Source organism: Cyprinus carpio, chromosome B20 (genome assembly GCF_018340385.1).
Source record: "Cyprinus carpio isolate SPL01 chromosome B20, ASM1834038v1, whole genome shotgun sequence".
Lineage (NCBI taxonomy): Eukaryota > Metazoa > Chordata > Actinopteri > Cypriniformes > Cyprinidae > Cyprinus > Cyprinus carpio.
Window position 1 is genome coordinate 14,097,505 of NC_056616.1, and position 14,908 is coordinate 14,112,412.

The following is a 14,908-nucleotide window of genomic DNA, read 5'->3' on the forward strand; positions in this document are numbered from 1 at the left end:
ACAGTACAAGTCATTATAATCTGTAATTATGTCCCCACTGGATGCAACAAATGGCTTGTTTGTAATGAGTTTTATTGTTTTTGTCATGCCAGTGTTCTGACTGGGACATGCATCAAAGTATGGTAAGGGGCATAACATTTCCGTCACACGCTTGAGGCATTCGGCCAATCACAAAGCACTGGATAGCTGGCCAATCAGAGCACATCTCGCTTTTCAGAATGATAAGCTTTGTAAAAAACGACACGTTTCAGAAAGCCGGGGCATATAGGAGAAAAAAATCATGTACAGTATGTGGAAAATGTGTTTTTTGAACCTTAAACCGCATAAACACATTTCATTACAATGAATACACAAATTAAATGTTCTTTTTAGAATCATCATATGACCCCTTTAAGGTTGTAAATAGAGTTGGGTTAGTTTAAAATCAAGTGGGGAATATGGTAATTTAGATTTCTGAAAGCACTGAACCTGCCTGTCTGAAATTGCCATTGGTCAACTAATTCCTTTGAGTGCACTGCAGCAAAAGTTAAAATAGTCTCAACTTTTCTGCATGATGAAGCCCTACTTTAGCAAACCCTTGTGTTTTTCCTCTGAGTGCTCTCTGACATTGCCCCTTCTTGTTCATAAGCACCTGCTTTTATTCATCTAATCAGGTAGATGGATAAAAAAGGTTAAAAACTGAATGTTAAATAAGTTCTTGTCTGTCTGTGTGGCCTTTTTCCCCAAGGCCTGGAGATTGAGAGTTGTGTTTTTCCACTCATGCAGTGTTAAGATATACAATCTGTGACCCTCAGCACACCCCAAACCACCTGTCTTTACCGTAGTAAGTGAGGTCAGCCAAATGTATACACACACACACACACACACACAGTTAGAGAAAAAGTGGCCACATACAAAATAACAGCACAAATTTGCTTTATTTTTCCAGTGAGTTACACATACACAGAGTTACGCACATCCTTCATGAAAACCACATGCTCCTTTCTATAAAGCTCAGACCCCCTCCATATTTAAACAGTTTCTTTTTGATGACTAATCCGTAGCTTTCAGAAAAGTCTTGCCTCAGCAACGTCTCTGCTGTACTCCCATATGTTTAGTGTTTTACTCAATGAAAGACTTTTCTTCTGCTCTGAAATAGGCCTCTGCTTCTAGTTTTTGACATTTAGCTTTACACATGCCTGCTTCATGGTTCATTTGTCCACACATTTAGGCTTGGCAACTTTGATCTCGTGAAAGGACTCCAACTCCCGTGAGACTTTGCACACCGGTCTGTGGCAGATTGATTCAATCGAGCTGTAATGGCAGTGGCTCCCATGAGCCCCTAAAGTGTAGTTCGGTTCCCCATGGCAAGGTGAAATGCAGAGGTTTTATGGAGGTCGCTGACTGTGGAACAGGTGTGGGTTGTAATGAGGTTGGATGGTCACATGGCTTAAATAGACACAAGTGTATTACTGGATGACCCTAACGAAGGTAGAAGGTAAATGGAGAGGGCTGGGAAAGAGGGATCAGGAGAAAGCTATTCTGTGATCGTGGTCCAGATGCACATCTGGGGTCCAGACAGCTAGCCGTGTGTTTTCTGAGCTTTACTTTGCCTTCTGTTTTTGTGATTCTCTCTTCCGCTGTTCTGTGGTTTATTGGTGTTGGGATAATATCTCACAGGCATTCATGCTGTGTCACGATAAAATGTGATGTCTGTAAATTTAAGCAATCAACTCTTTCCAGCATCCTATAAAATAGAAATAACAAGGTTGTTGACAAGATTGCATTTGTGTGTTTTGTGTTTCTGTCTAAAGGGCTGAAAGGCAGTGTAAAACTATGGATGACTGGGAGTAGTACTTAGCCTAAATATAAAAAGGAAACAGTTATCATTTTGTTAACTGAAAAATAAAAATGTAAATAAAGTAAAATAAAAATAAATATTTAAAATGTTAATTCTAACTATAAAATCATACATCGTGCAAAGTGCAAACAATGAACTTTCCGTGAATTGTAAGATGAACTTTAAGATGAATAAGTGCTGATTTATTCAAGTGTTATTTAACTGTTGCGTCAAACTACATCTTTTAACATTAATTTAATAAACAGTTTTTAACGTCTGTTTTTTTTTTATTTTTAATAAGTTGACTTTTTATTATTACTTCTGTCTCATAGCCACAACAAATTGATTATTTACAGACATTTATGGATACCTTAGTATCTCAGCTCAGGATAGTTTGAGCTCCCTGGAACAAACCCGATCTCTAGAGCACATATATATTCAAAACGTAATATTCGTAATATTTTACACATTATTGTTCCTTGGTCAGGGTTCCTTTTTTAGGTTCAGTTTGCAATGAGAAGGATTTGTGTCTCAGTCCTAAATGTTTTAGGAGTACCTAGGTAGGTATAGTGCACATGTAGAATGTCTTACCCAAATTTTTTTCTGAAGCTGAGATGGTATATCTTCTCGTATGTGAAAGGTATGTGCAATTTTTTTTTTTTTTTTTTTTTTTTTTTTTTTTTTTTAAATACCCTCATTTTCGGGTTGACTATCTAGTTGGGACCAGTTAGGAACCTGAAATTTTCGCACCTGTATATAATAAATCACTCAAAAAAGGAATGTTAAAAATGGCCAAGCAACCTTCATACTATGCTGTATCAATTTTTCCCCCACCCCTACTTCACTGTACCATTTAATGGTATAAAGGTCAAAATCTAGTTTTATCTGTTTTGTAATGGGGATTAAGCATTTAGATACCCTTTTTCCCTCTCAGTGTGTGTCAAATCAATTGTTGTTTTCTAGCATCCTGCCATGAAACGTCTGCATCTAGCCACCTCCCCACCTCTCATTTCTGTGTTCTGCTGTGAGGGTGACAGAAAGAACTGTGGATCTTCTGCAGATGTTGCTATGGAAACCTTAACTACCCCGTGTCACTTTTGACCGTGGGAGCACACTGCTCATTTGCTGGATATAAAGGTCAAGGGTTGAATGTAGAAAGACAGGACAGCAAGTACATGTCTATAACCTGATTAGCTCTCTAACTGTTCTTTCTCCCTCCCTCCTTCTCTCTCTCTCTGATCTAACATAAACACAGTTCTTTCTGTTCCTCATCAAGAACTTGCTACAGTCTGATAAGCGTTTGCTTCTTTTTGGTTTCAAATCATTGCAGAAGACAAATATCTGTTCCCACTGCCTGGCCAAACCTGATGTTTTGTTATTCAGACCTCAGCCCGGCATCGACTGCATCAATTCCCTCCTTTCCTCGGTCATAAATGCCCACTCAGCATCCTCCACACCTGATCTATCATCCTTTACAAAGTAATTATCCACTAAAGCTTCAGCAGGGAGGCCCGTTAACCCTAGCAGTAAGAAGTATGAGGCTTCAGCAGCAGCTGTAGGTGGGAGTCCATTTTTAGCAGAGGACACAGATGAGGAACAGGTCAGGTCATTTCCCAGTGGTCATAAACGGAGCCATTAGCAGCCCATTTCAGTTAATATAGATGTAATGAAAACAACATGGCTGCCACACGCACACAAACTCCCGTCAATAAACCTACATCATCACAAATTTGGTGAATTTGAGTGTGTTAGGGTTATGAGGGTAAGCACTACTCTCTGATGGGCTTGATTGCTTGTGCCTCTTGGGAGTTGTCCTCTTTTTCCTGTCATCTCTCTGTGTGTTAAGGTATTTCTTAAGCTAAATTATTCTAGATGGGGGTCAGACTGTCTCCTGCCTGACCCACCCCAACTCCTATAACAGCTCTTGTAAAAACCATCAGGCAAGCAAAGTTGCCGTGCACTGAGAGCATTTTAATGCGCCCTTTGCGTACTCCAAACATGCACTGATTCATTCAGTTAATGTGTGGTGTGTCTGTTTCCTATTGCACCCCAGCTGGCGTAACCTTTTTTTAATGACTTTCTCATTGTAATTTGCCTTTAGCGTTAACTCTTAGCAATACTTTAATATATTATCAAGGGCTGCAGACTGTGACTAAAATAAAAAACCTACAACAATGAACAGCGTGAACCATGATCCCCGATTCGCAAGTGAATGACTCTTATTAACCTGTTCTTGTTAATGAGTCAGTCATAAAGATTCACAAAAGATTATCAAACTTACATGTGTTAATTACAAGATCAGTGAATTGTTCAGAGCAGTTACTATGTTTAATATTGTTAAAGTCATTTTTCTGTAATGTAAATCGAAATAAACTGGGACTTAAATCAGTCCGTTAACTGATTTGTTGTTCAAATAATCTGATATTTAACCACAACACAATTTTAACACTATAGTAAATTATTGATGGTATTTGAGCTAATTTGTCATAATGCAATGAAAATTAAATTGTTCAATTGAAAATTGTTCATGAAACGTTTGTGTAACTTAAAGGAACACTCCACTATTTTTGAAAATAGGGTCATTTTCCAACTCCCCTAGAGTTAAACAGTTGAGTTTTACTGTTTTCGAATCCATCTCCGGGTCTGGCGGTAGCACTTTTAGCTTAGCATAGATCATTGAATCTGATTAGACCGTTAGCATCTTGCTCAAAATTGAACAAAGAGTTTTGATATTATGACTCTTCTGTAGTTACATCGTGTACTAAGACCAACGGAAAATGAAAAGTTTCGATTTTCTAGGCCGATATGGTTTGGTAGAGAGTATAATTAATGACAGAATTTTAATTTTTTGGGTGAACCATCCCTTGTTGTCAGAATACTAAAATGTTTCTTTGTCATGAGACATTTTCATATATTATGAAGCAAAAAGTTTTATTTGACTCCTGACTGTTTCATTTTTAGTGGCTCCCTAGTCGTTTCTTTAGTCTAGAGCCCCGTCAACCTTTCCAAAACACGATCTAGACAGTGATGGCTCACAGATTAGATGGGTGTGAATTGAAAAGACAAGAAATAAGGGGGGCGACTGGAAAGAGTCTGTGAGTGAGCTAAAAGGCTGTATGATATGACATTAGTTTGCCTCTAACAGTGATTTGGAGATGGTTAGGGATGTTTATGGATTTTAGAGCCTTAATTGTGATTGATGGCTTGCGACTGGGAGAGCTCATTAGTATTGTATTACACATTTCTCATTAGTGCTGTATTAGGCACATCTAGCTGTCATGCTTTGACAGATTATGGGAAGGTTCCACTCTGCTAAGAAACGTCAAACATTACTGCCAGCCAAATTGTGTGATCCATTTTTTATTTAGTTTTTTCGTTCTCAGTTTTTATTAAATGTATCACTACCAATATTTTTACAATTAACCAATGTGCCCTTGAACAAGACATTTAACCATGACAAGAAGAGGTGGGAATTATTTTTTACACTTCATGATTTTAAGGAGTTTTGATTAAAGATTCAATCCAAGGCATCTCTTTGCCTAAGTACTGTACTACTACTGTTTCATCACCTGTGAACGTGAAACTCTGAACAGAATACAAAGTTCTGTTACTCAGATTTATTAACTGAAACTTTATTGTCAGTTTTTGGCTAAATGAAAACTTTGATTCTGGTTTTGGTTCATAGTAAAATATTAATTCCAGTCACTAAACCTAAAGGTATTTGGCTTTTCTTTTTTTTTTTTTTTGCTGCTGCTGTTTACTCACCCACGTGTTGTTCCAAACCTGTATGAGTTTTTTTTTTTCTGTTGAACACAAAATTAGATATTATTGAAAAATGTTGGTACCAAACAGGTTGCTGGTAGCCTTAAACTTCCATAATATTTTTTTCCATACAATGGAAATCAGTGGCAACCAGCAACTCTTCTTTTTTGGTCAACAGAAGAAAGAAATCCATGTAGGTTTGGAACAACATGAGGGTGAGTAAATGACAGAAATTATTTTTTTTTGGTGAACTATCCAAAATGTGAACAGGTCTTTACTACAATGCAAAATTCCAACTTATTTAAGAAACAGTTGCATTCATGAGAGTCTTTTCTTTTCCACCGTCTTGGTGATAATTGTACTATACTGTAAGGCACTGGAAAGAATCTATGAAATGACAAATTAGTTGTAATTAGCGATTAGAGAGGATAGATCAGCATGCCTGCAGTGTAGACTCTGAAAGCCACCAGAGGTTTTTATTTTGTTACTAGGTATTTTTATGTATCTTGTTTACATTATTATCTCATTTGCTTCAACACTGGGGAGCATTTTAACAACATAAAGGTGTTGTTGTTTTTCCCTCCAGTAAGAGAAGTTTAGAGCAGTTGCACAGCAGTGAGTAATTTCAGGTCTGTTGGACGCTCAGAGCTGTCTTGCATTTGTGTGTAATATTGTGTAGTTCTGATCCAGGTTCATCTAGTCTTACTCTTCAGATCTTCTGGGAGACAGACTGGTGTTTATCCCTCCTGTCCCATGAAAGAGTTCTTGGAGCAGGATGAGTCTTGAGATTGGAAAGCCTCAAAGGCAATGAGTGGCCTCACTTTTTTTTGAATAGAACCAGTGAGGTTCATGTAACCTTAACAAATGGGCAAGCATACACACGCACACCTTCAGTGCTCTGTTTGGCCTGGATAAAAGCCTGAATGCGGTTCTTTCATGTCGGTCCAGTTCAAGCGATCTTTAGCGCCCTTCGTTTTCACACGCAAGGCTTAGAGCGGAAAAACACACACACACACACACCGGTCGTCCTAACATTCATTTGATCAAACTCTTTTTCTTTCTTTCTCTTTTTCTTTCTTGTCCTTCTATTCTTTTTTTGTTTGTTTCTTATCCTCCAATCTTATCCCTTGTTCTTTCGTGTATTTCCTCTTCTCTCACTCTTTCTGTCTGTTTCATGCTCTAAGCTGAGCAAAGTGGGTAAATCTGCAGATCTGCTGACAGCTGCCTTTGAGAGAGGCCCACAGAAGGGGGGATGAAAACAGCACAGAGGTGCACGGACGAATGGAGCTTTGATTTTTCAGTTGTTCGAGCCCATAGACTTGGGCACAGCATTGCCTTACATCAAATAAAGCTGTCGGCCCAAATTACATAGAATTGTGAGCAAATAACAATTCTTAAGTTCATCCTTATTTCCTGTTTGGTTTGTTTTTAAGTTTGAGAAAGGGATGTGGTTTCTGAAAGGTCAGTTTGCCCTCTAGTTAGTTGTCTCGGTGTCTGGCTGGCCGTCTGTCCTCTTAGTGGAGAGTGCTGCTTAGTCACTGTCTGATCCTCCTCTGGACTGAACAGTACCACATCAGTCTCACTCTCTTCGGTTTCCCATGTTTTCTTTCTTTCATTCATCCTTTCTTCCTGCCTGCCTTCCTTTCTTTCTGCCTACTTTCCTGCCTGTTTTACTTCCTTCGTAAGTACCTTTTTACCTACCCACTTACATTCCTACCTTTGTTCCCTCATTCCTGCCCATCTTCATGCTATCTGCTTTTCTTCCCTCCTTGCTTCCTTCCCTCCTTCCTGCCTAACTACGTACTTACCTGCCTACTGGTTCCTTCCTGTCTACTTGCCTAAACAACTTCCTTTTTATCTACCTGCCTACAGTACCTAACCACATTCTTTCTTTCTTTCTTTCTTTCTTTCTTTCTTCTTACCCTGTCTGCCTATCTGCCTACCCACCTTTTTCCTTTTTTACTTCCTTCCAGCCTGCCTACATAACAAGACTTCCTTCCTATGTATTTTTCTGCTTACCCACCTATCTACATAACTACCTTCCTGCCCACCCACCTACAGTACCTACTAGGGGTGTGACGAGACACTTATCCCACGAGACGAGACGAGACATGATACGAGACTGGGTTCACGAGAACCAGACGAGACGAGATTTTTAGACTTTTTTTTTAAAGAAATCCTCAACGATGAAATATATAGGAAAAAATAATATTTTATTCAACTGAAAAACACAAAATGCAAAAAATGTAGGAGCATTTTGAAATCAACTTGTGCTTTAAATTTTATCCAAACTACACATTTTTCTGTGTCTGTAACACAGAAATAATTATGTGATTGAAAAAACTTTTTGTGTTGCTCTTTCTGGATCAGCAGCAGCCTGAATGATTCATTAACGGGGCAGCGACAAAACGTGCTCCTCACACTCCACTGACACTCGCGATGTGAAACAGTTGTAATAACATAGCTGATTCGTTGTCTTTCAGTAATAAGATTGCCTGTGTTTCAATTGAGATCGCCATCTTTAAACTATTAATTGTCCAGCTCTAATGTAAACTGCAAATTGTTTTGCGAGGATATCTTTACGTTTTCACGAGACCAGCCGTACCACTAGATCTCGTCACATCCCTAGTACCTTCATATATACCAAACCACATAAGTTCTTTCTTCATTACTTCCTTTACCTTCCTTACTTCCTTCACTTTTACTTTACCTATCTGCCCATCTTTCTCTCTTCCTTTTCTACTTCCTTCCAGCCTGCCTACATAACAAACTTCCTTCTTTTTTGTCTTCTTGCCTACATTCCCTCATGCCTACCTACCAAACCATATTCCTTCCTTTCCACCTTCCTTCCTCTCTTTTACTTCATTTTTATGTACCTACCTACCCCATCCCATCTGCCTTCCCACCTTCTTTCTTTATTTCTTTACTTCCTACCTACTTAATCCTCTGCTCTACTTGTCTACCTACTCACCTTCCTTCCTTTGCTTCTTTCCTGTCTACCTACCTAGCCACCCTCCTTACTTCCTAAGTACATTCCTTCTATTCTTTCTCCCTTAATTTATTCCTACCTACCTGCCTATCTGTCCACACCACCGCCCATCTATCTTCTTTCCTTCCTTCCTTTTCAATACCTTCTAGTCTTTTATAATGATATTCTGATTCTCTTTGTCATTTTTTGTGATTATCACTCTCCTCACTGTGCCCAGGAGATGCATGCTACAGTGGAGGAAGCCCATGGGGCTTTATGCTGGGTGTTGGGGGGGGGGGGGGGGGGGGGGGTTCTCTTTGACAGAGGGCCCCCTCTCTTGAACAGTTTGCCTGAAAAGGGTTCATTCAGTTCAGCAGAACTGCGTCGGCTGCCTCCTCCCTCTCTCTGGCTGTGGATCATTGTCAGTCCTGAAAGGAGCTTTGACCGGTTCCAGACGACTGGTTCTGCACCATAAAACTCCACGCACATTGATAAATGGACTTGCCCCACAACATTGTGAATCCATTGGCATATCCCAGGGCATTTTGGGATTGTCAGACAAGGAGGCAGTCAGTAAGTTAAGCAACACAGACTGTGCAAGACAGACAGAAAAAGCAGCTCGGCACAGTCAAACAGAGAGACAAGCCAACAAGGTCAGGCTGAAAGACAAGCCAGACAGACTGATTGCTCATATGCAGCACAAAAGCTAGCAGTGATCTTATGTGGTAGTGTTCTGTACTGTATAGCTGAGCGAAGACTGTATATACTGTATGTGGTTGTTTGTTTCTTTTCATTTTGCAGATGTCCATGTTATGGATAGTATGTGATAGGCTCCAAAGATAGCAGTGTATAGGCTTTTAAAAAAAACTTTATTTTTATAGGTTTATTATAGAATCTCTGCCTTCACTTTACACTTAACACCCTCCTCCACTCCACACGTGGTCACGCTCTATGAAAGCTGGCTGTGGTTATCACGGTCACCCTTCGCCTGTCCTGTGAGTTTGAAAAATTAATGTGCTTTTGAGTGCTGATCTTGCATTATCCATGAATCCAAGTTTTTTTGGAAGCCCTGGGCTCCCACTTTTAGTAATCCTCCACTTCTTTTTCTCTTTCCTGCAGGGAGTTCCTCAGCTACCTTGTGCCAAGGCTTTATACAACTATGATGGCAAAGAACCCGGAGATCTCAAGTTCAGCAAGGGTGACATCATCATCTTGCGCCGGCAGGTGGATGAAAACTGGTACCATGGAGAGATGGGCGGAGTCCATGGCTTCTTCCCCACCAACTTTGTCCAGGTCATCAAACCTCTCCCACAGCCGCCCCCTCAGTGCAAGGCCCTATATGACTTTGAGCTGAAAGACAAGGAGGCTGACAAGGACTGCTTGCCGTTTTCAAAGGTGCTGGAAATCTACTCACATTACAGACTTTACTATTTACTCATTCACACACACCTTCCATTTACAAGTTAAGAAACAAATGGTAACACTTAATGCATTGGATGTCATAAACTAACAGTGAACACTGTTTTGCAGCCTTTTTTAGATCCACCACCCCATGAGCATTTAATTTGCATGGAAAAAGAAGCATAATTTATTTTTTGTATCTTTCACTTAAAATGAAAATAATACAGGTTTGGAAAGATGTGGGGGTGAATACTGGTTTAATGTTGGACAAATTGTAAAATGAAAAAACATTTTCTTCTGCTTGCAAATTAAGTGTTGAGCCCCCCCCCAAGCCATTTGTGTTTTGGAAAGATTTTTATTAAAAAAACAAATGCCTGGCCTTCATTGATGCCTTGGAGTTGCACTATTTTTTTATAAACTTTTTAACAACTTGCCTTGAGGGCTTTTGGCTGAATAACAAGAAACCTACTTTATTCTGTCTGCCCTCAGGATGATATTCTTACTGTGATTCGTCGTGTGGATGAAAACTGGGCGGAAGGCATGCTGGGAGATAAGATTGGCATCTTCCCCATATCGTATGTAGAGGTGAGTCATATCAATGAATTTAAAACTGTTATTGTTCCCTGATGTTTTCAAGTTTAATGTTTTATATTTAGCTTTTAACTGGAAACCTTTAAAAGAGTTTACTATCCTTTGTTGCCATTTTTGTTGTCACATCCTTTTCATTTGGCCAGTCTTTCACCCTAACCATGTCTTTGTTTCTGTTCTTGTTGAAACGCACATCTCTTTAAGATCTCAGAGATCTGTTAAAATTGTTGCTAATTATTTGAGATGTATTAAAACCTCATCAGCCTTTTCATTTTTTTCTGATGCAAATCTCAAAACATGAACAGCCTTGTCTTTAAACACTGCTCTCTTGAGTCACTCAACCTCAAGCAAGTATAGGTACAGTCATCATAGCCAACTTCACGTGTTGCAGCAGCTCACATCTCACAAAACCTCATGTCCCTCCTCCCATAAACAAAGCAAAAACCTTTATGAACCCTGGCAGAGCCAGCGTGAGCTCTCCACCAGCCACGTGTCTAACCTGTGGGAAAAAAATAACCATCAAAAGACATTCAAAAATAGCTTCTGTCAGAATGGTCTGCTTGAATAGCATCTCTGTTACGCAGAGCGAGAGAACGAGGGAGGAGAGGGGTGGAGGCTTTGAGCTTGCACAAAAGCCCTAGCAATTTTCACTAAACCAGACTTTTTCCAAGTGAATGCTTTTGAGAAAGTAATCTCTGATACCGGTGACATCAAAAGTGACATTCACTCAGGTACTTGAAAGAGAGTAACAGGGGAAAGGTTTTTCTATTCCCATGTCACCTTCTGCCACCATAAATGTATATGTTTTCAAAGAGTGGCTTGGAAATGGAATCAGGCACGTGTCTTTCTTAGTAGCTGTCACCTATGTGCTATTTACTGTTTGACTGAGTTTGCAAGGGCAGCACTGGGATAATGTTGAGCTGATCATGAAATGATATTACACTTTATTACCACTCATCTTAGGTGAATCATAAGAAGTTACAGCTCGTTTTAATTCTAGGATTTGCTTTAGATCTAGTATTGTTTACTCTACTAGTCAAAAGTTTTGACTGGTGCTGATCCAACATCATCTTTTTTGAGCATGATGTCTAATTTCTTATCAGTGTACCTTGCCAATGTATCTCATTTTGTTTAGCTTATTAATACTTTCCCAAATCATATAACATATGAATAAATGAATCCATTGTAAGACTGCACCTGAGCACTCTACACCTGTATTCAGCATCTATAGCAGAATTTAATCAATCCTCATTGTGACCTAGATCAGTGCGTGTTTAGGTGAAATCTGTGTAGGGTTCTTCATTTGATCGGCTGCTCTCATTTGTGTAGAAAGTGAGGTGGATGCTCGGGGTGATGGGTGTTGCTCTGTCATTAGCTGGAGACTCACTGCTCGCCTGCCTTTGATTTCAGTTTCACATGAAATCAGACATGGCCTGCAGTCTCATCACACCCACTGCCCCACATACTGTACGCCGAGCCTTTGAACTCTTCCGTCACTTTTTACTCATCTCTTCATGCTCAACACTTTTTTTTTGTTGTTGTTGTAGACTGTGCATGTACCCACATTTAGATTATGCAGATCCAATACTCTCTGATTAAGTCAACTAAATGGTTCTGTAGATCTTTTTCAGTTTGTTGATTAAAGATTCATTACTTTCGCTGTGTACTCCTGCTTCTTTCATTCTCTACATCATGCCTTGTTAGATTACATTTAATGAAAGTGTGCAAAATGTGGCCTAGCAGTTAAGTGCATATTGAGTGCTCAAATGGGCATTGTGGGTTCGAAACTGGCTCGCAACATTTCTAAAAGTCTAAAATGAAATACAGTAGTAACAGTATGAGGTGTAAAGTATTATTTCTGTTCACACTCTCTTCCACTTTCAGTTTAACAGTGCAGCACGACAGCTTATAGAACTGGACAAGCCATCTGAAGGTGGAGGAGACTCCAGTGAAGGGCCGTCCTCCTCTTCCTCTGGCCCCCAGGCTAACGGCACCCAGAAAGCCACTGGAGAGAAGAAGAACAGTAAGAAGCGACACTCCTTCACATCTCTAACTATGTCCCATAAGCCCTGCCTGGCCCCTCCACCACAGAGACACTCCATGGAGATCAGCGGCCCTGTTCTGATCAGCTCCTCCAACCCCACAGCAGCGGCCCGGATCGGAGAGCTCAGCGGAGGCTTGTCCTCCAGCGCACCTTCACAGGTGAGAGATGATGAATGGATTAACACTCATGCAGCATTTTAGAGCACACCATGCAGCCTTGTGATGTTAGAGAGACTTGGTGATGGGGAAACCGATCATCCATAAGGAGAGGAATATGATAATTATTTCAGCATGGTGGTGGCTGACCTCTAAATGTTCTGTTCCTCATCCACTTTTTCTCTCTCCATGTTATATATAGATTAGTTCTCATACTGAGTGGTGGTAAGGACATAATTTCTCATTGAGGATTGAGCTTCTTCTCAGCTGTGGCCATGGTTACACAGCCTGATAAGTTCACATGCACTCGCACACACACTCAGAACAGCAGGATCTGCACAGATGTATTTAAAGATAGACTGAGGAAAGAAGAAAGTCAGGCTCAAATCGGACTCCCACTAATGCCTTAATTTTCCTTGGAGATATCTTGAAGTCCAGTCTCAAAGCATATGTGACATGATCACCTAAAACAAGGCTTTCTCATATACAGGTCCTTCTCAAAAAATTAGCATATTGTGAAAAAGTTCATTATTTTCCATAATGTAATGATAAAAATTAAACTTTCATATATTTTAGATTCATTGCACACCAACTGAAATATTTCAGGTCTTTTATTGTTTTAATACTGATGATTTTGGCATACAGCTCATGAAAACCCAAAATTCCTATCTCAAAAAAATTAGCATATTTCATCCGACCAATAAAAGAAAAGTGTTTTTAATACAAAAAAAGTCAACCTTCAAATAATTATGTTCAGTTATGCACTCAAGACTTGGTCGGGAATCCTTTTGCAGAAATGACTGCTTCAATGCGGCGTGGCATGGAGGCAATCAGCCTGTGGCACTGCTGAGGTGTTATGGAGGCCCAGGATGCTTCGATAGCGGCCTTAAGCTCATCCAGAGTGTTGGGTCTTGCGTCTCTCAACTTTCTCTTCACAATATCCCACAGATTCTCTATGGGGTTCAGGTCAGGAGAGTTGGCAGGCCAATTGAGCACAGTAATACCATGGTCAGTAAACTGCCCTGCTCTCGGTTACTGAAGCCCTGCGACTGGCAAGAGCAGCTTCAAAATCCTCAGTACTCATTTTGCTGGACCTGTCTGCTGCTTTTGACACTGTTAATCACCAGATTCTCCTATCCACCCTCAGAAAGATGGGCATCTCTGGAACCGCACTCACGTGGCTTAACTCCTACCTGTCTGATAGATCCTTCATGGTGTCTTGGAGGGGTGAAGTTTCTAAGTCACAACAACTTGCTACTGGGGTTCCTCAAGGCTCTGTACTTGGACCGCTTCTCTTCTCCATCTACATGACGTCATTAGGATCTTTCATTCAGAAGCATGGCTTTTCCTATCACTGCTACGCTGATGACACTCAACTCTACTTCTCATTCCAACCAGATGACCCGACGGTAGTTGCTCGCATTTCAGCCTGTCTGAGTGACATTTCTAGCTGGATGAATGACCATCACCTTCAGCTCAACCTTACTAAGACTGAACTGCTGGTCGTTTCCAGCTAACCCATCGTTTCATCACAACTTCACTATACAGCTGGGTTCGTCAACCATAACTCCTTCCAGGACAGCCAGAAACCTAGGAGTTGTGATGGATCATCAGTTAAGCTTCACAGACCATATTGCTACAACGACCCGGTCCTGTAGATTAGCCTTATTCAACATTAGGAAGATTAGACCCTTCCTGTCAGAGCAATCCACCCAACTTCTTGTCCAAGCTCTTGTTCTCTCCAGACTGGACTATTGCAATGCTCTACTGGCGGGCCTTCCTGCATGTACTATCAAGCCTCTACAACTGATCCAGAATGCAGCAGCGAGGGTTGTCTTCAACGAGCCGAAAACAGCCCATGTTACTCCTCTCCTCATCAGGTTACACTGGCTACCAGTAGCCGCTCGCATCAAATTCAAGGTACTGATGCTTGCCTACAAAACGACCACTGGCACGGCGCCAACTTACCTAAACTCACTAGTTCAATCTTATGCACCCTCCAGAAGTTTGCGCTCTGCAAGTGAACGGCGCCTTGTGTTGCCATCCCAAAGAGGTTCAAAATCACTCTCACAGACTTTTTCCTGGACTGCTCCCAGCTGGTGGAATGACCTCCCGATCTCAATTCGAACAGCTGAGTCTTTACTCATTTTCAAAAAACATCTAAAGACTCA

General features: G+C 40.5%; 1 protein-coding gene across 2 annotated transcripts in view; it reads left to right on the forward strand.

Annotated features, from left to right (window-relative positions):
- sh3rf1 (SH3 domain containing ring finger 1) overlaps positions 1-14,908 on the forward strand; it is a 53,627-nt gene that overhangs the window by 20,605 nt on the left and 18,114 nt on the right. For both annotated transcript variants that reach the window (XM_042746143.1, XM_042746144.1), the window contains exons 3-5: positions 9,669-9,944; positions 10,440-10,535; positions 12,423-12,740. In XM_042746143.1, the coding sequence (XP_042602077.1) occupies positions 9,669-9,944; positions 10,440-10,535; positions 12,423-12,740 (690 nt within the window). The remainder of the gene's footprint in view (positions 1-9,668; positions 9,945-10,439; positions 10,536-12,422; positions 12,741-14,908) is intronic.